The sequence below is a fragment of the Rattus norvegicus genome, chromosome 5 (assembly GCF_036323735.1).
Source record: "Rattus norvegicus strain BN/NHsdMcwi chromosome 5, GRCr8, whole genome shotgun sequence".
Lineage (NCBI taxonomy): Eukaryota > Metazoa > Chordata > Mammalia > Rodentia > Muridae > Rattus > Rattus norvegicus.
Window position 1 is genome coordinate 153,364,409 of NC_086023.1, and position 22,676 is coordinate 153,387,084.

Consider the following 22,676-nt stretch of genomic DNA (forward strand, 5'->3'; position numbering starts at 1 on the left):
CCATTATCTTCGTTAGATTCAGCTGGGCCCAGGGGGAGTCTCAACTGAGGAACTGCCCAGATCAGATTGGCCTGTGGGTGTCTGGGGGCCACATTTTTCTGATTAGTAGGACTGGGACCACTGCAGGAGGTGCCAGCCCTGGGCAGGTGTTCCTGGGCTGTTGCTAGCTGAGCTCCAGGCAGAGAGAACAAGTCAGCAGGTCCTGTTCCTCCAGTCTCTGCATCACTTCCTCCCACCAGGTTCCTACCTTGGCTTTCCTCCATCATGGACTGTAACCGGTAAACTGAAATAAACCCCTTCCTCCCCAAATTGCTTTGAGTCCTGATGTTTCTTAGAGCAACAGGGAGGTTTTGAGTCCTGATGTTTCTCAGAGCAACAGGGAGGTATGCTATGCTTATCACTATAGAAACCACACAATTTAGAGTTTTCTCTAACTCACTTTATGTGCCCCTCCCTTTAAGCCTTTCACTTTCTTTTTGGTTCTTTTTTTCCGGAGCTGGGGACCGAACCCAGGGCCTTGCGCTTCCTAGGCAAGCGCTCTACCACTGAGCTAAATCCCCAACCCCAGCCTTTCACTTTCAAACCCGGGTCCCAATGCATCCCACATCACTCCGGAGCACCACAGCCATTCTAGGCTTGGCTCGAGTTCAGATCGTAAAGGCACGAACCTTCCAGGACTACCCAGGCTGCCCTGGGTTTACTTTCTCCTGGCTCCCCGACAGACAGCACCCTGGGGATAATGTCTCCTCCATTTCTACATATTGGTGATTATCTGGCTGTGGAAACCGGGGAAATGAATTGGCAGTACACAGCAGGCTATTCATTTGAGGCCCAAGATGCTAACTGGCCAACCTCAGCTTCCTGGAGTCTCCCATGGTGCCCGCGCAGGCTGTCCCGTTCTGAATGATCTAGTTCAGTGGCTCGATTCACCATCAGGACTTCAAAGGGGTTCGGCTGGCTCAGAGACACTGTTCTCAGAGTAGCCGCTAAGCTGGCTGATGTGGTTAGTGATCAGTGGGACTTGCCAGCAATATCAAGACAGCAGCAGACAAAATGCCTTCCAGGGAGGGAGGAGGAAGGGAGGGAGGGAGGGAAGAGTACTGCTGGATGACAACTGTTTACCCTAAGAAAAATGAGCACATCACGTGTGCATTAGTGTGACTTGTTTTCTCTCTCTCTCTCTCTCTCTCTCTCTCTCTCTCTCTCTCTCTCTCTCTGTGTGTGTGTGTGTGTGAGAGAGAGAGAGAGAGAGAGAGAGAGAGAGAGAGAGAGAGAGAAATTTACTATATACTATATACTATGCAGTTTTGCTGTCCTGGACCTCACTGTGTAGACCCAGCTGACAGAGAACTGCTTGCTTCTGGTTCCTGAGTACTGGGACTAAAGGGTGTGAGTCCCATATCTCTACTTTTTAAAAGATAGGGTTTTTTTTTTTCCATATCAGTGAAGTTGGGCTTGAATTTCAGGCAGTCCCGCCTCTGTCCCCCACGCCCAGAAGTTTGGAGACTACAGGTGTGTACCGCTAAGCCTGGCATTTCTGCTGAACGGAAAGTCTCAAACCCAGAGACTGGTATATAAATCATCTCTTAAAGCTCTATAAAGCCAGGAGTGGTGAGTTGTGCCTGTAAACCCAGAATTTGGGAGGTGGACGTAGGAAGATCAGGTGTTCAAGACCATCCTCTGCCACATAGAGAGTGTGAATCTCTGGTCTAAGAGAGACTTAGAGACCTTAGAGAACCAAAACAAAATCCAAACACTCCTACAGAAAAGGAAAGCAGTTGGACACTAGTGGCATATGCCTTTCATCCCAGCACTTGGGAGACAGAGGCAGGCAGGTTTCTGTGTTCAAAGCCACCCTGTTCTATAGAGTGGGTTTCAGGACAGCAGAGCTACCCAGGGAAACACTGTCTTGGAAAAAAAGAAAATGCAGGAAAAGGAACACAGCTATATTGTTGCCAGCCGTATTTCAGATAGGAGCTTAATATCTAGGATTGGTAAGAAATTAAATACTAAAACCAAAATCGGGTTGGCAACATGGGTTGGCCGGTAAAGATATAGTCGCACAAGCCTGGATACATTGGTTTGTTCTCCAGCGCCTGTGTAAAGGTAGAAGAAAAGAATGGATTCCATAAAGTTGCCCTCTGACCTCCATGTGCGCACAGTGGCCACGCCCCTCATCCTACCGTGCACACCACTTGAACACTCACAAACCCAAAGATTTATGTTATAACAGCCTCAAAGGAAGGACTGGGCAGGGGTGGCGCACGTCGTTGATCCCAGCACTTGGGAGGCAGAGGCTGGTGGATCTCTAAGCTTGAGGCTAGCCTGGTCTACAGAGGGAGTTCCAGGACAGCCAGGGCTACACAGAGAAGCCCTGTTTCAGAGAAAGAAAGAAAGAAAGAAAGAAAGAAAGAAAGAAAGAAAGAAAGAAAGAAAGAAAGAAAGAAAGAGAGAGAGAGAGAGAGAGAGAAAGAAAGAAAGAAAGAAAGAAAGAAAGAAAGAAAGAAAGAAAGAGGGGTTGGGGATTTAGCTCAGTGGTAGAGCGCTTGCCTAGCAAGCGCAAGGCCCTGAGTTCGGTCCCCAGCTCCGAAAAAAAAGAAAAAAAAAAGAAAGAAAGAAAGGAAGGAAGGAAGGAAGGAAGGAAGAAAGAAAGAAGAAAAAAGCCTCAGGGGAAAAACAATAAAAGACAAGAAAAAAGCAAATGACAAATGACAAATGGGGGATATAGGGAACAGGAAACCGCTCTTCTGCTGTGGGACTATAAACTGATGTATCTAGCATGGAGATCTCTCAAAGCCTAAGACTAGAGGCTGGAGAGATGGCTCTGTGGTTAAGAGCCCTTGTTGCTTATGATAGCCAATCTCGGTTGCCAACTTGACAGTATTTGTCTCTGTGAGTTTGAAGACAGCCTGGTCTACAAATACAACCTGGTTTCAGGATAGCCAAGGCTATACAGAGAAACCTTGTCTCAGAAACCAAACAAACAAAAGGCTGTAGCCTTAGTGGGAGAGCAGGAACCTAGTCCTGCAGTGACTTGATGTTCCAGGGTGGCTTGATGGGGTAGGGTGAGGTGAGAGGTTCCCTTTCTTAGAGGAGAAGGGGAAAGGGAATGGGGGAGGGGATATGTGAGGGGGAACCAGAAGGAGGGGTGCTGCAAAAGGGCTGTGGATGTAGCGCCATGGTTTGAATATTTATCTAACGTGGAGGAGGCCCTGGATTCCATCCCTACATCAACTATTAAACTGAGCATGTGGCGCATCCCTGTAATCCCAACCCTTGGGAGTGGAAAGGGGTAGCAGAGGTGTCAAAAGTTCAAGGGCAGGGTTGGGGATTTAGCTCAGTGGTAGAGCGCTTGCCTAGCAACTGCAAGGCCCAGGGTTCAGTCCCCAGCTCTGAAAAAAAAAAGAAAGAAAGAAAGAAAAAGTTCAAGGGCATCATTAGAAATGCTGTGAGTTCAAGGTCATCATTAGAAATGCTGTGAGTTCAAGGCCAGCCTAGGCTTCATGAAACCCCATTTCGAAACTAACACATGAACATGGGCTGCGGATATAGCTCAGGTGCTGGCAGGAACCAAGCCCTGGCTTCAGTTCCCAGCACTGCACATAAACAAAATAAATGACATTGAACTAAAATGAAGAGCCAGGTGGTGGTGGCTTTAATCCCAGCACTGGGGAGGCAGAGCCAGGTGGATGCCTGTGAGTTGGAGGCCAGTCTTGTTTTCAGAGGTGACTTCCAGGTACAGAGAAACCCTGTCAAAGGAAGGAAGGAAGGAAGGAAGGAAGGAAGGAAGAAAGAAAGAAAGAAAGAAAGAAAGAAAGAAAGGAAGGAAGGAAGGAGGGAGGTTCCTTATGTGTGTGTGTCTGCATGGAGGTATGCATACGTGAGTACAGATGCCCTCAAAGCAGCCACAGGCTGTGGTGAGCTGACATATGGGTAGGTGACCCAAAGTTTCCAACTCCCATGTAAGGAACATCTAGAGAACTGAGTCCTAGTGTGAGAAACTGGATCATGTGCTCCTCAATAATGCAAAGACTCCCCCACAGGAAACACCAGGTATGTCTTACTAAACAAAGTCAGTGCTCATGCTTCTCATTGGTTGGTCACCACGAAGAGACACAACATGAGCAGGGTCACTGACAAGGGTCAGAATTAAAGAGCTGCACCAACAAAATCAACATCGTGTCAACTCAAGGTGCAGATGCCCGTTTACCCTGAGGGTCTCCTTGGGACATTTATTTAGCTTGGGCCATCACCAACAAAACAAGAGGAAACGATCTCAAAATCCGGGACACAAGTAGGTGTCCAGCTTCCGTGAGTCCTAGCACTACAGATTTGAGAACATACCCAAGAGAAGTGTCTGTGTGCTTGCTTGTCTTTTTATTTCATGTTTGTGGGGATCTTGCCCCCATGCCTGGTGACTTCGGAAGGCCAGAGGCAGGCATTGGCGTTGTAAACAGTTGTAAGCCATCTGTTACAGGAACTGGGAGTCTAACTCAGGTCCTCTAAGAGCAGTCAGTGCTGATTGGTTTTAGACACCACCACAGGGACTGAGGTGCACATTTTACATATGAAAGCGGTTCGTAACTCCAGCACCAGGGGATCCCACACTCTCATCTCCCCTCCAAAGGCACCAGGCACACACATGGTGCACACACATGGTACATAGACAAACATGCAAGCAAAACACTCAAAACACTTATATGTTAAACCCGGTAAAGGGCCCTAGGTGTGTAGAAGTAGATTTACCCTGTGTGGTGTTATATTCTGTTTCCCTTTGTTTTCTTTCTTTTTTTCCGGAGCTGGGGACCGAACCCAGGGCCTTGCGCTTGCTAGGCAAGCGCTCTACCGCTGAGCTAAATCCCCAGCCCCTTGTTTCCTTTTGTCTTAATGACAATGTTTTGTCTGTGTAGCCCTGGCTGTCATGGAACTCACTGTATAGAACAGGCTGTCCTCAAGCTCACAGAGATCCTCCTGACCCTACCTCCCAAGAGTGCCTAAGATCAAATGCCCGGCTTATCTTGCATTTTCCACCCACAGACACGTATGTGATTATTTACCTAGAGACCATATCTCTACCAAATCAATAGCAGAATTAACTATGTAATTAAAATAAAAAACACGATGTCTTTGTTGGAGAATTTATTGATAAATTCAATGAGCAAAACATTGCCCAGCTAGAAGAAGCAAAGGAGGCAACCTATTGAAGAGCTCCGGGATGGAAGAGAACCGGAGAAGTTACTGGTTCAAACACACCACCACCTTTGGACAGAGAAATGGCATTTCCACGGCCTTGGAGGTCACTTATCTGGATGGTACATAGACCACAGAAGGAGGTATGGAATTGCCTGGAATATCAGTATTTCTAACAGATATGATGGGTAGAGAAGTAGGTGGAACAGAGCATCTTCACATAGCAGGAGAGAGAGATGACTGACAGGCACACTGTCTGCCCAAGCTGTTCACAGAGAAGGCTTCAGTGCAACGCGTTATGTAAATACACCTATCTCGATTGTGACAGCCAGAAGCAGTTGACTATCAGGATTAATCTGCATGGCAGACTCTTCCTGGGTTGCTACTGAAATTAGAACTTTTTTTTTTAAAAAAAGGATTTACCTATTTATTATATATAAATACACTAAGGGCATCGGATCCCATTCCAGATGGTCGTGAGCCACCATGTGGTTGCTGGGATTTGAACTCAGGACCTGTGGAAGAGTAGTCAGTGCTCTTAACCACTGAGCCATCTCTCCAGCCTTTGTCTTTCTTAAGAAATGTTCATTTAGTGAGTTACATAGATCTGCCCGCCACTCGTGTATTTCTAATCCTCCCTGTGCTTTTAGTTTTAAAAAACATTTTTTAAAAAAATGTGTGCATGTGAGCGACTATGTGCAGGTATGGGTGTGCAGGTACCTGTAGAAGCCAGAACAGGGAGCTGGATCCCCCGGAGCTGGAGTTACAGGAAGTTGTGAGCCACCTATACAGGAACTGAACTCAGGACCTCTGGAAGAGCAGCACATGCTCTTAACTGCTGACCCGTCCCTCCAGTCACTGTCGAATAAACAATTTGCAGCAATTTATTCCCCTACTGAAATGACCAAATTTAAATCAATTATACCCATCTTGCAATAAAGCAGAGATTGAAACAGAATACTGAAGATGGTTTGTATCTCAGCGGGCCATACTTTCCTCAAGACCTTTGGTACCGCCACAATCTTCCTTCACACACTCCTTCGGCAGATCTGCAATTTGGCAAATTGCACAATGGGCCCAAAGGCCAGATAGCCAAGGGGTATTGGACTTCTTGCTTTTCTTCTTGGTCCTACTCCCATTCTCTCCACAGACCTGTTTACCAGAGGCTGTGTATTTGAGGAGAGGGATGTGTGTGTCCTCATTCGTAATTCTGTAAATATTAACTCATATAAGCCATATTTGTAAAGACACAGTGCTGTTTTCTTTCTTCCTTTTCTACTCCCCCCACCCCATCTTTTGGTTTTGTTGAGACAGGGTTTCCCTATGTACCCTTGGCTATTCTGGAAATCGATCTGCAGATATGATGGCCTTGAAGTACTGGGATTAAAGATGTGTGTCCCCACAGAACAGTTTTGTTTAAGACAAATTTTCTCTGTGCAGCCCTGGCTGTTCTGGAACATGCTTATGTGGATCAGGCTGGCCTTGAACTCACAGAGATCCACCTGCTTCTGCTTTCAGAGTGCTACTTCTATGGTGCAGAGGCAGCCACCATGCCTGGCTTTTTGTTTGTTGAGAGAGTGTGTGTTTTGTTTTGTTTGTTGAGAGAGTGTGTGTGTTGGTTTCCCATTTTTGTTGTTTTTAAAAATTTGAGTGTATATGCCCACATGTGTATGGGTGACCTATGAGGCCAGAGAGGGAATAAGTTACAAATGATTGAGCCCCCTGCCCCAACGTGGATGCTAAGAACTGAATTTAGGTTCTCTGGAAGAGTGCCTAAAACCTAAATATTGAGACAGCTCTCAATATTCCAGAAGTTACAGAGAACTGTGATCCACCCTATGAGTGTGAGAGGTGGAGAGGAAGGAGGGAGGGAGAGAGAGGAGAGGGGAGAGAAACTAACCAGCCAGCCAAGGATTAAGTAGATGGGGAGTTCCAGGATGAAGATTGAAAGTTGTGGGGGACTAGAGCAAGAGAGGATGGGTGGGGGAGTGGGCGGTGTCTGTCTTCTGGTGCAGGTCTGGGGTAAGACGCTTAGTTAGCATATACAAGGGCCTTGATAGGATCACCAGGAACCAGCAAAGAACAAACCTCTTCAAGGATTTCGCAAAGCCTTCATAAATTTAGCTGGAAAGGGGGTTCCGGGCACTTTGCATATGAGCAACAGATACCATACAAGGACATTAGGGCCCAGATCTCATGGGGAGGAGATTGCGTGCATAGGTGACGCGGGTGTGGAGCAACCGCAGCCCCCAAGGCAGAGATGCATGCACTACACGCCGAAAACTCTGGGGCCACAGGCCCGGCTTTCTGCACACTTCTTCCCTTCCCCTGAACCCCACAAAGAATCTGTAAGTTCCTCTTGCTGGTTAGAGATCTGATAAAAGCCCGGGCACAGCTCGGAACAGAGGATATCGGAGCAGTCTCTGCTGGGTCTGAGACTCCCAAGCCCTGCCATTGTAGTTTAACGCTCCCGTTTGCCAATATGAGAAGAGGTGGCGGGATCAGCACGCCAGGAAAGGGCGGGAAAATGAAGCGCTAAAGAAAGAAAGAACGGGCCGAGGGGGAGGGGGAAGAGCCGGCGCCCGGAGCCAATGAACAGGAGCGAGGCCGCGGCGCGAGCGTCAGGCCCGCGGCGCGCGCACGCGCACGCCCCGAGATCTCGCGGGAAAAAGCCGTTGTCCCCGCCGGTGCTGCGGGGTGGGAGGGGGCCTGGAGGCGGGAGCGAAGTCTCGCGAGAAGAGGCAGTTGCCGTAGCGGAGCCCTCTGGGTCTGTGCGAGTGAGTGAGTGGATGTGAGCCGCCGCCGCCGGAGCTGCGGACGGTTTGCCGAGCCCGTTAGCGCCGCTGGCCCAGAGCCCCGCCGCCGTCATGTCCCGATACCTGCGCCCCCCCAACACGTCTCTGTTCGTCAGAAACGTGGCGGACGACACCAGGTGAGCGCACCGGAGCAGCTACTGCGCGGGGGAGGCCGCGGGCGCACGGCGAACAGCGAGCGGCGGCGCGGGGGAGGGGCGGGGCGAAGATGGCGGGGCCCGCGCCGGTCTAGGCCGCGCCGCCGGCCTCCGCTGGCCTGCGGGAGCGAGGGCGGACCCGGAGCCCATTCGAGCCGAACCGCTGACCGGCGGGCGAGCGAGCCGCGTGGCGGACATTCGGGGTCCACCCTCCCCGCGTGCTCGTGGCTGGTCCAGTCTGGCGGGCCGGATGTCTGTTCCTCATTGATCAGACGTCCACGTTCCATGAGGTGCACGCCCCCTCGGCCTGAAAGGGATTTTTGTTGTTGAAAAAAGGAAAGGTTGCCAGGCGGGGCGTCACAGGCCACCACTCGGGGAAGCCTAGGCGGGAGGACGGGCGGGAATTGAAGGTCAGCTCGGGCTACGAAGTGAGCCCCCTGTCTCCCAGGTCGGAAGATAGAAAAGATGCTAGTGAAATAACGGAATGGGGGAGGGTGTGTTTGCAGCCCCCCTCCCATCTGTATGGATGGTGGTTAGTGGGTTAGAGAGGAGTCGTTGAGATTTGGGGAATTTACCGGTTAAATGGAGTATTCCACGTGTTTCGCGGAAATCTCTTTGAAAACGAGGTGCTGGAGAAACCTCTCCCGTTAGGACCTTCGTTAATTAACTTAGGTGAACGGTAGTCCCAGCACCTTGAAGACCGGTCTAGAAGTTCGAGTCCAGCCTGGTAAGGGCTTTGTTTTCAGCGTTTCCCTTGTTTTGAATTGCCTTCGGGATTTTTCGGAAGATTTTTTTTTTTTAAATCACAGGATCGTGTCCGTACATAATAATAAACTCCGAAGAAAAACGGAGTTGTTTGTTTTGTGGAGTTTTATGTCCTTAACAAAAGTGGTTAATTAACGGCATTTTTAAATTTTTCCCTTAAGTATGAAGTATGTAGACATTATGGTTTTATTTCAAACTTTTAATGGCTGACCCTGTTGAACAATTTTAGGGAAAGCTGGGCGAAATGACCCAAGCCTGAAATAACAGCATTTAAGGGGGCTGAGTCAGGCTTGCCTTGAGTTCCAAACCAACTTGACTAGAATGAGACCTGCCTTAAAATAGAAATTACAATACTTTTCAGAATACTAGAGTATTTGATGATTGTTTTTATTTTTCCGTTTTTTTTAAAGACCGCACAGCTTCACTTTATAGCCTTGGCTGACCTGGAACTCTATAAAGACAGGTTAGCAGAAATCCTCCTGCCTTTGCTTCCCTGAGTGCTGGGAGTAAAAGTGTTCTCCACCCTACCACTGCCAGTCTTTCTAAAGACATGCCGTTAATGAACAGTGAAAAGACTGTTTACTGATGTAATTCAAAATAGTTATAGACTTATAAGCACCGCTTCCTTCCTGGGACAGGATCTCAGTCAGATACAGGCTATATGATTTGTCCAGCCTTGAACCTACTCTATCCTGTCTTAGCCATCCCTATTCTAGGTACTGGTATAACACACTTACCTGGCACTACAGAGTGCTTTCCTAGGGGCTGGGGATTTAGTTCAGTGGTAGAGCGCTTACCTAGGAAGCGCAAGGCCCTGGGTTCGGTCCCCAGCTCCGGAAAAAAAAAACAAAAACAAAAACAAAAACAGAGTGCTTTCCTTACACACTTACCTACCTTTTTTAGCTCAGACTGTAGCCCAGGCTGCCCCTGAACTTATAGCAATCCTCCTAATCTGAGTTTTTGCAATGCTTGAGATACAGATGAGCTGCTACCCTTGGGTTTTATTTTTGTGTTGGTCGTTTGGCTTGCCTTTTTCTGACAGGGTCTCACTGACCCTGATTTACCAGGAACTCCCAGAGCGCTCTGCCTCTGGTTTCACAGTGGTAGGGTTAAAAGTGGGGGCCTTTTGTATAGTGCAATCCCCCGCCCCCAGATGCATTGTTTATCTTTGGATTTTCAGGACAGTTTCTCCATGTAACTAACCTTGGCTTCCTGGAATTTGCTCTGTAGAGTTTGTAGCTTCAAACTCTCCCTTGGTATTAAAGGTGTGTGCCACCTTTGTAACTCAGGAAGCTCGTTGGCCAAGAGGGCAGAGGTATAGGGACCTGTGGGTTATATGCTGTTATCCACCACATCCCTTACGTTGCTTAAGGTGATACTGAAATGTGACATGTTCGGGGATGTGAACATAAAAAGTTTGAGTTTTTTCATGATGTTTTAGGTCTGAAGATTTACGTCGGGAATTTGGTCGTTATGGTCCAATAGTAGATGTTTATGTTCCACTTGATTTCTACACTCGACGTCCAAGAGGATTTGCATATGTTCAATATCCTTTCTTCAGATGGATGATTAGTGAGGGGTGTTGAAGTTTGAAATTCAAGTTTTTATGTAAGTGGTAACATCTAAAAAAATAGTCTTTTTGTCCTCTAATGTCTTATGTCTTCAAATCTTTTAAAATTCTGATTCATTGCTCTTATTTCTTAGTTAATCCAAAAATAAACCTTTAAGTTCCCATCCATGCTGCTGAAACTCAAATCAGTGATTATAATGTGATTTTTAATTTGAATACAATGGTTGCTACCATCTTTGATATGTCAAATTAAAAGTTAATGTGTTCTTGTTCTTAGCAATTAAAGTTTAGTAATCTTGTTTGTTATTTTGAATCACTTGATCGAAAACAAATTGTATAACAATGAGGTAAACTTCTTTAATATTGTCCCCTAATTTGCTGTCCTCTGTTGTTACCTCAGAATGTAAAGCTGTACAGTTATGGCGACCCCAAAGAGAAAGCATGAAAGAACTTTTAGAGTAGAGTTCAACACTTAAGGCAAGTAGACAAGCCAAAGACCTCTTAAGGATCAGGCTTGAAGAGAAGGGAGAGTTTGGGAAAAGAAAAAATAAAGAAAAGCTGGAAGAAGGACAAGCCTAATGGGAGACAAAGCCTCGATTTATCCACAAAGGGGGAAAAGGTTGTTTTTCAAAGTTAAAGATAAAGCCATCTGTCATATTTGACCAAGCATCTCATGACAAGTCCTTCTGACAAGCACTAAAAGAGTTAAAGGTCAAGATGAAGTTGAATGATGGCCAAGATTAAAGGAGTCATACCTGATGTATCCTACAGAATAACTACTTTCTTTTTATTATTATTTTTATTTTATTTTATTTTGCAAGCAGTTAATTTTCATAATTATGCTGGTTTGGTCTAGTGACAAAACCTGTAAGTTGAGTTTGTGTGGGCCGTTGATATTGTGATTGTGGTCTTGTATGAGTGTATTTTCTCCTAGTTTATCAAGTTAAAAAGTACAGCAAAATAAAACATTGTTAAGTTTAAATTCAGCATATTTTGATTTTTAGACCAGTTCATCAGAGGCTCTTTGTAAAAGGAGGTACTGAAATCCAGTCATAGGGCCTGTATAAGGGGGAGACAGGTGCATGCCCTGGGGATTACTTAGAGAAACACCTGGTTGTTCTAGGATAACACCACTAAAAATATGTAGCAATAGGTCTTTTGGGTTTGTTTTTGTTTTTCAAAGTTGCTGTTGGTTCTGTGAATCCTGCTGTCCCTGCATGGCTTAGCACAGAAGATCAGTTAGCTCTGCATGGATTACAGAAGGCCACCTTCATGGTGTGGGTCTTAATTGCCATGTATGGGGAATGAGCCTTGATCCCGAGTTTTAGGAGATTGTGTTTCTGACCTTCTATAAGGTCATTTCCTTGTCCAAGAGAGTGGAGGTGTCTGAGGCTGTGAATTTCAATCCAGTAAACTTCCTATTGCTTAAATTCATTTTCTTGAAGTTCTGACCTTACAAATTTCTAGTGAAGCCAAAAAAGCTGCTCATAAGGGCCCAGTGAGTGGTCAAGAGAACCTTGTGGATTCTTTGTAAAACTTAAGGCTAATGCCCATATCTGGCTTCATAAATGGCATTGATCCAGTCAGGCTTATAACGTTCAGGGTTTGTGTGGTGAGGTGGCCTGGGAACGATGTCAGCAGTTGTTTACCTCAAAAGTATGTTGTATTTGAACAGAATGGATTACATAAGGAATCCAGAGTAGTAAGTTAACAGGTTTGCCAGTTTCATTTTGGGAACACAGATTTCCCAGTGACCAATACTTGGCTTAGCTTAATGCTACTGTGTCTTCCATGTGATTTCCTGGTTTAGCCTTTTCTCCTTATCCTTGGCTTAAGAGGTGGGTGAATTATAGAACCATGTCCTCTAGGCCAAGATTTTTTTTTTTTTTTAAGGATATTACCCAAGAATGCTTTGTCCACATTCATAATCTTTGTAGCTCTTAATATAAATCATTCTGAAACTATACTGTCTCTTGGGGTAACAGTAGTATACTGTACATTAAGTGAACTGATTCCTGTTAACTTAGCACCTAAGTACGGTTAATCTTGAGGGATATTTATTTACAGCATTCAAGATCCTAAACTATCGGCTGTTTTACAAAAGTTGAAAGAAGTTATTTGAGAGTTGGAAAATCTCTCCTGTTTAACCTATACATACTGGCCTCAGAACGAGCTTAAGGCCTATGACCCTTAATTGTTTTTGGACAAAAAATAGAAGTCTAGTGATAGGCTGAGGCATACGTCAGTCTTAAAATTATTGTCACTTTGGAGGTATTTTCTTAGTTGGTGCTCCAAATCTGCATTTCCAGTGTTCTGAGACATTGAACTGGATATGCTTAGAGTGACAATTTTTAGGATGTAGTAAAAATTGTTCCCTAAATTTTTTTCCATCATGGTCTTGAGTGTACTTGAGTGTACTCCCATTTGAATGACGTTTTTAGAAAAGATGTGTTTAGACAAAATAACTGTCAACCTAGGGGTTCTGTTGCTGACATGGGGGAAGCTACAAGGCAGCTTAGTTTCTCGGATGAAATGGATGCCAATAGTGTTTCTACTGCCGTAAATAACTGCCGTGACTCAGGTGGGAAACCTGCCTGACATGCTCTTCCGCAGGAGGCTGCACACTTAGTGTCAGAGTTAGGCCTCTTTAATTTAGGAGTCCTTTTGCCACTTCTTGATAGTGTGCTTTTACAGTCTGCATGAATGTCATGTGCATTTGGCATAGTGACTGAGTGTATTGCTTGATTCTGATTTAATGCCTATAAATGACTGGCATGCCTATCTTGTGCAGTGCAAGGAAGACAACTGAAGTAATATGCCTGTGTCTGAAAACTTGAGTTAATGCTTTCTTCTCTTGTAAAGGCATATTTTTGCTTTGCTTACTTAAGAATTACTGGCATTTTTAATTTGAAATAAATATGAAAATTGTATTTTGGTTTTATAAGACTTTTTTGATATTCCACATAATTGACTGTTTTGTTTTTGTATTTTATTTTATCAAGTTAATTCTTAGTATATGGGGAAGTTTTTTATAGTGTACCTTGGTAGTTCAGTTAAGGCAGACCTTATTACAACACGTATTTACATGTGTGTCTTAAAACTGTATACCATAGAATATTGCGAGTGTTTTTAATGCCTGTGGTATTAATGGCTGAATCAACCAAATTAAGAAGGGTCTAGATGAGTAATATTGATGAGTTGTTTCAGACTTCACAAGCCATTCATTATCAAAGTTTACAAAACTTCTCAAGCCCCTTAACATTTAGCACATTTGAGGATGTTCGTGATGCTGAAGATGCTTTACATAATTTGGACAGAAAATGGATTTGTGGGCGTCAAATTGAAATACAGTTCGCACAGGGGGATCGGAAGAGTAAGTATCAGTACCCGCATGCGTGGTGTGTTGTTTTTTAAACTTGTTTTTTAATCTCTCAAAGAGCTTTAAAGATGACTTAGGTATTAATTGGATAGCTGTGTAGGTACATGACTATGGAAGTAAATTCGTAGGGATGGACTTGGAAAGACTATTTAGGTTAAACCTGGACTAGATCTTATATTATTAACACTTGGCTCTTGTTACACAGGTATACATCATTTGTTAGCTGTAGGACTATATAGACTTTGGAGTCGTGTAGACCTGCTTTCAGTTCTGACTCAGCTGTTAGATTAGCTGAGACACTAAAAGACAGGAGTTAACATAGCTGTTGAAGAGTTAATACATCAGTGTTCACGCCTTTCAGCTTTTCTATGCATAAATTTTCAGAGCTGCATAGTTCCACTTTACTGCATTTTGGTTTTAAATATTCTTTTTTTTTCTTTTTTTTTTTTCTTTTTTTTTTTTTTCTTTTTTCCGGAGCTGGGGACCGAACCCAGGGCCTTGCGCTTCCTAGGCAAGCGCTCTACCACTGAGCTAAATCCCCAACCCCTTAAATATTCTTTATAGGCCAAATTTTGCATTTTATGTACTCCTGTGGTATCAGTTTCTTGAGTCAGAAGTAGTTAATATCTTATTAGCAAAGTAATTTTGAGAAGACATTGAACAAAGTTAGTGTTTAACATTAAGCACTGTCTTTTTTAACATTTATTTACTCATATAGTACACTGTCACCAGAAGAGGGCATTGGATCCCAGTACATGGTTGTGAGCCACCATGTGGTTGCTGGGAATTGAACTCAGGGCCTATGGTGGGAGAGCAGTCAGTGCTCTTAACTGCTGAGCCATCTCTCCAGCCCAAGCACTGTCTTTTAATGCACATTTTGAAAGTAGACAGAGGTTAATAACATTCCAGTTATGCTTCTTACACCAAAACGAAGGCACATCTGAGTTAGGAGAGCACGTTATTCACTTTAGTGTAAGATGAGGAGTGGGAGTGAGCAGGCATGGTGAAGTACATTTCAATCTCGGTGTTTATCTAAGAGTTTGAGGCCAGCTAGGCCTATATAATGACTCCCCCCTCAAAAACAGAGCTGGGGAGATGACTCAGCTAGGGGAACTAACTGCTTCTAGAGAATCAGGTTTTATTTTCACCCTCCACATGATACTAACAGCCTTCTGGACTCTGGGCAATGTGTACATCTGGTGCATGCATAGACATACATGCAAGCACATCACCCATACACCCATACGCATAAAATAGAAATCTTTTAGAGGAAGAATACAGGAGTGTTATCCTATAGTATCAGGGTTTAGATGCTAAGGTTTTAATGGTTCTAAGTATTTCTATTCTGTTCTCTAGCACCAAATCAAATGAAAGCCAAGGAAGGGAGGAATGTATACAGCTCTTCACGATACGACGATTATGACCGATATAGACGTTCTCGAAGCCGAAGTTATGAAAGGAGGAGATCAAGGAGTCGGTCCTTTGATTATAACTATAGGAGATCTTACAGTCCTAGAAAGTAAGTGTGGTACACAATGATATGTTGTTTTAATGTTTGTAGCCAAGTGTAATGGCATTAACCTGTATAATCCCAGCTCCTCAGAAGACTGAGGTGGGAGGACCACACAAACTCTGGAGTTCTAAGCTCACTTAAAACAATAAACTGTTGTAAGGCCCTGTCTTTAAAAGAGATACTTGGCTAATGTTTTTTAAAATGCCTTTGTCTTATTTTTAATTGTGTATCTTGGATGCTTCATTAAGGTTAAAGTTATTTTTGGTGCTTTGTGTAAAAATTAAGACTATAAACAGACATTCGTCACTGTTTGCTTTTTCTGGTGTGCTTTTTAGCAGTAGACCGACTGGAAGACCACGGCGTAGCCGAAGCCATTCCGACAATGATAGGTAAATAATTTTGCTTTGAAAACAACTCCTGTTTTTTCAATTTCAGAGTGAACTTTTGCTCTAAAAGTAACAGATTTGATTAATATAGAATCTAATTTTTACTCTAATTGTATCTCTCCTCTGTTTTGAAAGATTCAAACACCGAAATCGATCTTTTTCAAGATCTAAATCCAATTCAAGATCACGGTCCAAGTCCCAGCCCAAGAAAGAAATGAAGGCTAAATCACGTTCTAGGTCTGCATCTCACACCAAAACTAGAGGCACCTCTAAAACAGATTCCAAAACACATTATAAGTCTGGCTCAAGATATGAAAAGGAATCAAGGAAAAAAGAACCACCTAGATCCAAATCTCAGTCAAGATCACAGTCTAGGTCTAGGTCAAAATCTAGATCAAGGTCTTGGACTAGTCCCAAGTCCAGTGGCCACTGATAGTATAAATCATGATACTTCTAGGCATGTATCATTCATTTACTCATAGTTTGGTATACTTAAATTATCAGGAATACAATGTTGCAATGATGCGTTTAAAAACAAACAAACTTAACTTGTTAGTTTTCCCTGTACTGGGCAATGGTTATAATTAAAATGATATGCTGTTGAGAAGCCACTCTTAAGAGTCCAGTTTGTTTAATGTTATGGGCAGCTACCAATTTGTGGTGTCTCTGTATATTTTTGTAAAGATTCTCATTTTTTATGCTTGAAGTATTTGGTGAAAAGATGTTGGTTGACCATAATTTGCAACATTGTCTTATTAAAAAATAAATTTTCATATCCATATTTGGTAGAACTGTTAACCTAGAACTGTAGCTTGCTAATACGATAGAATGATACAGAAGTGAAGTGGTAGCCACATTACAACACTGACTGCTCAGACACATTTAGGTTCAGGGTGGACCTTTATGTCTTGTCAAGATGTCTAAGCCCATGGTGATTATTTATGATGCAATGTGGAATAGTTCTTTTGTTAACTCCACTGTCTGGGGATTGATGCCAACTGGGTTAAAGAGCGCTTTCAGGGAGCTTGACCTTTTCACTGAAACATGGAGCCTTCACTGCTTTCCCCCCAAACCTCAATCCCTGCTGGTTTCTAAGATTTGGAATATTAAAACATAAGGGAAAAGAACCTCCTCCTTAAGTTTTGAGTGTGTCAATGAACTCAGAAATCATTTTAAGGGGAAAAGACTGTTCTTAGCATAGTTTCTCTAAAATTTAACTATTGTTGATCATTGTTATGTAGGGGTTTTGTTTTTGTTTGTTTTTTCTGTTAGAAACAAGTAAACTGTTGGAAAATACATTTCGTTTGTTTATATGCATAGTGTAAAACTGAATTTTGATGCTCACAGCACTTGACATGTGCATTTGTATCAAAATCCGCCTGCTTCATAGGAGAGGCTTGCTCTTTACACCTCAGTTTATTAATGTGAGACAAGTTAAGATGACACTCCTAGGTGATTCTGTGGTGCCGTGAATTTTTGGGGAAAGTTGAGTTTTACGCAAAAGCCACATCACTTAGTTTTTGGTAATGTAGGACATGACTAAAAAAATAACTTACCTTAAATATTTATAGTTTCTAGTCTTCTCTTCAAGATTGTTTTGGAGGCAATAAAGTGACTTGAAATGTCCGGTGTCATTTCAGAATACAAAGCTAGTGTCTCTAAAATCTTAGACTCCTTGCTTACAGATGTGAGTGAAGATATTGTGGGGGACGATCCTCTTAGAGGATCACCTTACTTTTCCTTTCAATTTTGTTTTTAGAAATCTAGTCCTTGCTTGTAGACTACAAAAGATGGTTTTAAGAACTGTTTGTGGAATGTGTTTGGAGGGTTAATTCTAGAACCTTTGTATATTTAATAGTATTTCTAACTTTTGTTTCTTTACTGTTTGCAGTTAATGTTCTTGTTCTGCTATGCAATCATTTATATGCACGTTTCTTTAATTTTTTTAGATTTTCCTGGATGTATAGTTTAAACAACAAAGTCTATTTAAAACTGTAGCGGTAGTTTGCAGTTCTAGCAAAGAGGAAAGTTGTGGGGTTAAACTTTGTATTTTCTTTCTTATAGAAGCTTCTAAAAAGGTATTTTTATATGTTCTTTTTAACAAATATTGTGTACAACCTTTAAAACACCAATGTTTGGATCAAAACAAGACCCAGCTTATTTTCTGCTTGCTGTAAATTAAGCAAAGATGCTATAATAAAAACAAAATGAAGGAAATAATGATTAACTGGAATTATTATAGTTCTGAATGAGTCTAAAATAATGGAAATAGTCCTTTGTAGCTTTAGGAATATTTTAATCAGTCTTGACATTAGGAACAACTACCCTACTCTGGGAATGATAGAACTTGCCAGAAATCTACATCTTTTACATAGTACTTAAGAAATTTCCTTATGCTAAAATCATGTTGTGATTGCTCATTAAGCCTCTTGGGTTAAATAATCTAAAGAGGTTATTTAGTAGTATTGGTAAACATTAAAATGAAAATTTGGGCAAGCTAACTATAAATTTATATTTTCATTATTATAAAGAATCCTGCTCGTTCCCCTTCCTGAACAAGAATACTGGGTTTTATGTTTATGACATGATTTAAATTATTTTTCATTGTATTTGTTGGTGAGCATTTAAATGATAACCACTTCCACGGGGTGGTTTCAGTATTTTTTTTTTCTTGGATTAAATTCTAGCTATTTTGCGGTTAACAAAGCTGGTAATTTATTATTTATGCTGTGCCAGACATTGTTCAAGAGTCTTTGTTGATTCGTTCACCCTTCACAACACCCTTTAAGGAAGATTTACCCCCACATATCAGGAAACTAAGGCACAGAGAAAAAGCTGTAAATGACAGAGTCAAGATTTGAGCCCATATTTGATCCTTTTTTTTTTTTAGAAACAGTAGTTGAAGGGGTAGCTCTATAAAGTCACGCTCAGTCTATAGAGCTAGAAGGCCTGGTGCTGGTTGGTGTTCACACCCAGACTGTTAGCTTGAGAGTTACCTGTTGGTTATGAAATGGTGTGCCCAGCAGAGCTTCCCAAGGACTATATACAGTCACACTCATGTAGGAGTCTGATGACACCAGGTGAGGAGTTTTACATTTTTAAGCTAAATTTGGATCATGATAAGTTTCCATGGTCGATAAGACCCTCTTCTGTTGTGCATAGCAGTGGGCTCTATTGAATAGGATAGTCGTGTCAAGATTCAAGTGAAGGCTGACACTTCGCCTCTTTTTACTTAAGAAATCTGCTTGTTTTTTTTTTTTTTTTTTTTTTTTAAATAAGCCAAGTAAGCAAGAAGAAAAGTGAGATAATGAATACGTCAGTGAGAAAGGACAGGTGCTGCATAGAGTTTGAGCTGTTAAGTTACAACCTAGGGAAAAAGACCGGGAACTACTGTACTGTGTTCTCTTGAAATTTTTGGCCCAGTAAGCTGCTACATCCAGTTCAACTAACAAAATCCTGTATACCACAGAGAAGAATAAAGAGAAAACCAAACTGACAAACATCCTTCTTTTATTTAAGACCAAACTGCAGCTGGAATACCCAGTACAGTTCTGCTTACTACACTTCAAGAAAGATCTGAAAGCGGAAAAAAGAACCAAAGAAGGGCAGTTGAAGCGACCAAAGGGTGGGTGGAAGGTGCTGCAGTATGAATACTGTACGAATATTTTGACTCTGGTCTGAAAAGATAAAAGAATTATCGAAAACTACATGGAATAATTGAAGTCCCTTCAAGTTTGAAAGTAAGCATTTTAGGACAAATAAAAGGAAATTCAACTTTGTACTTGTGGAAACTAATCCCTAAATATGAACAGGTTTATATTGACTCATGGGTAGCCGATCCATGATAAGTTACTGGAAACTAGGATGTCTGAATATCAAGGAAGACAGCCATAGTCTCTTAACAGTGCCTCTCTTGGTCTGTCTCAAATTAAATTTGGATGGTAAAGGTGTGGTCCAATATAAAGTTTTTCCTAGTTATCTCTTAAAAGTCAGTTCCACGTAATGCCAATGTTGGCAAATCTTGCCTTTGTTTATTCCAGTGCCAGTATTTTCTGCTTAACTGTTTGTTTAGTTGGCATCTGAGTTTATTTACTTATATACGACATACAGTTTACATCTAACCACTCCTTCCCAGGCTGATTCCACTTATACTTGATATCCACCACGAGGGCCCATCTCTTCTCACCTCCTGTGTAGACAGTGTGTTCAACAGACACTTACTGAACCCTTACTATGGGTAAGACATACTGGATAATTGGAGGGGAGAAGAGATTATTTAGTAAAATCTACTGAGCACAATCTAGTGAATCATTACAGTATGACCTTATTATCTTGGGGTGTATTATGGTAATTTATACCACTCATATCCTAGTGTAATTATAAACCCAATATACTATCAAAGGAAAGTAATTTTATGGTTGTCTGCCATTTAAAAGTATCTAGCATTTGTTGTATCCCATTACTACAAATAATGAAGAAAGCCTGTGATAAGCTGATCTGTTGTGCAGTGATTAATATACTAGAGTAAGATGAAGTTGTTAACTCTTGACTCTGTCAAACAAATAGGTAACCCCCAAAATAACAAGTACTTAACTTTACATTAAAGCAGACCCTGGGTGCTATAATTAGATTACTTTGAGGCAGACAGCTGTTATCCCAATGGACTTAGTATATTCTGTATTAAAGAAAGTGTTTACCGGATAAGACTTTTTAGTGATCTACTTGTACATTTTATAGGGGACATATTCTGTGTATAGTTAATAAATAACTTTATAGTGTCACAAATGTTTTTGGATTCTTTAGTTCCTTATTAGGATATGAAGCTTGTTTATCCTAACATTAATTCCATCACATTCGGATTTCTTGTTGTATTTTTGCCACATATTTAAAACTATGTCAAATTCTGAAATCTGGAAACAGTGTTAAGCCTTTGACCATTTTTTTTTTTTTTAATGTAGTAAGATTACACATAAATGAAGGGAACGGTAAAATGAAGGTCATTTGTGGGGGTTTTTGGTTTTTTGGTTTGTTTTTTTTTAACTTTTTTCAGCCTGCCCAAACTCAAAAAGGTGGCAGGTACCAGGTGAGAATTATAAATTTTGGCTTCGTTTTTGTTGCTATTTTTATTTTGAATCAAGTTGGAAATGCTTTTAAAGTTTATTTTCAAGGACACAATAAAAATTGATAAAAACTGAATTTAGCATTTATTTCAAGATTTATAAATTACTAAATGTATATCATTTACATAACCATTAGCATTGGATTGGTCTTAAAGGTAGAAGTTCTGTGTATTTTAATAGTATCTGTGCAGCTCTAAGTGTTCTGTCCTTTAATTCCCCCACCGCACCCCCCAACCATTTCCTTTAAAATTGAGCCTAAGGCCTTCCAGAGGGGAGAATTGAGTTGTGGTGTTCAGATGAGGTTTTTGTTTAGTTTTTAAAATTGAATATTGTTTTTACTTTTCTTTGGATTTGTTCTCTTTGGGGAGTGGTTTCATATGTTGGAAAATATCCCTGTTCATTTATAAATACATTAACAATAATTGACAGCTCTTGAGTTTTAAGTGTAGTAAGTTAGAAAGGGTCCCCGTGGTTTGGGGTATCAGTTGAGTTAAGGAAAATTGTTTTAGTCTTGTCTATTGTGGTCTACATGTATATGAAAGGCTGTCAATATTACTCAGCATTTGCTGTGCCAAGTTGTGTGTTTTCCAGATACTCCTACTTAACCTTAAAAATTACTCCCAGGAGATGAATACTTATCCTGTTTTTCAAATAAGAAAGCTGTTTTCTGTGGAATACTACCCACCATGTGGACAGGAGTTTTTACATACATACCTTCTAACTTTAGTGTATTCCAAGATTATAGGCTGTTGGACCTCCAGCACTCTTGAGCTGGCTTCCAAGCTTCAGGATCTTCACTGTACTTCATTACCTTTTTTTTTTTTTAAACAAATATTGAGATTAAAAACTAACTTCAAAAATAGCCAGGAATCAGAGGTTAAATGACTTGTCTTCAACTGTTAGCTAGCTTCATCAAGATACCCAATCCATTGTTGCAGAAGACTCTTGAGTGTTTTCCTGTCCCTCCAATCCTGTTAGTTATTAATGTTTGTGTATTTGTAAAGCTGGTTCACCATTCACCCTGTGTTAAAACTGTAGTTCTTGGTTTTTTGTTGTTGGGGGGTGTTTTTTTTTTGTGTGTGCAGTGGGGGGGGAATAAAAACTTGAGGCATGTAAATTTTTAGAAAGTAGTTTGTAAAGAAGTAAAAGGTCTTTGTAATCCAGGTTTTGTTTTTGCAGATCACATTTCTTTGAATGTTGGAGAGTAAAATAAACTGGTCTAGGCACTTTTCAAAAAAATCTTGCTTTTTCTGTAGACTTTGTTGTACCTTACAGGTATAACTACCCAACTAGACATTTGTTTCTGAGGTTTTAGAGATGTATTCCTTAAGAGTCATTGCCTATGGGGGACAGCATGGGAAGCTGTGCAGTTTAGAACCATCTGAAATCCTCATGCTTAATAGATCTAAGGTAACTTCAGTCTATCATGTAGCACACTATCACCAAAATACATAGAAGCCTACTCTCTAGTGGGTTCTGCTATACGTTATACAGCTTTGGCAGGAATATTCGTCTAGAAGCTCATGCAACTGTATTAATTTGAAGGCTAATTCAGCCTGAGTACTTCCCACACTCCCATGGGAGGCAGGGTTTCTCTGTAAATATGTCAATAGCCCTGGTTGTCCTGGAACTTGCTTTGTAGACCAGGCTGGGGTTAAAGGTGTGCCACCCTGCGGCCAGTCATGGCTGCTTTTTTTATTCTTTGAGCTATGCTTTAGTGTCTAATAAAGTCAGTAAGCATCTTAGTCCCAAACTAGAAATTCAGGCATATGCTGCATGCTAATGCATACATAAAAATGTATA

General features: G+C 41.8%; 1 protein-coding gene across 7 annotated transcripts; it reads left to right on the forward strand.

The window, feature by feature from the left end:
* Positions 1–7,898: 7,898 nt before the first annotated feature.
* On the forward strand, positions 7,899–22,112 carry Srsf10 (serine and arginine rich splicing factor 10). 7 transcript variants are annotated; one of them, XM_006239220.5, is made up of 6 exons: positions 7,899–8,122; positions 10,347–10,451; positions 13,745–13,848; positions 15,211–15,373; positions 15,703–15,756; positions 15,889–20,538. In XM_006239220.5, the coding sequence occupies exons 1-6, from the start codon at positions 8,058–8,060 to the stop codon at positions 16,184–16,186; spliced, it is 789 nt and encodes a 262-aa protein (XP_006239282.1). In that variant the 5' UTR covers positions 7,899–8,057; the 3' UTR covers positions 16,187–20,538. The 7 variants fall into 7 exon arrangements, with proteins under 7 accessions (XP_006239282.1, XP_006239284.1, NP_001386152.1 ...); XM_006239222.5 differs by having other exon boundaries at positions 19,273–20,538; NM_001399223.1 differs by having other exon boundaries at positions 7,908–8,122; positions 15,706–15,756; positions 19,273–22,112.
* Positions 22,113–22,676: the final 564 nt, after the last annotated feature.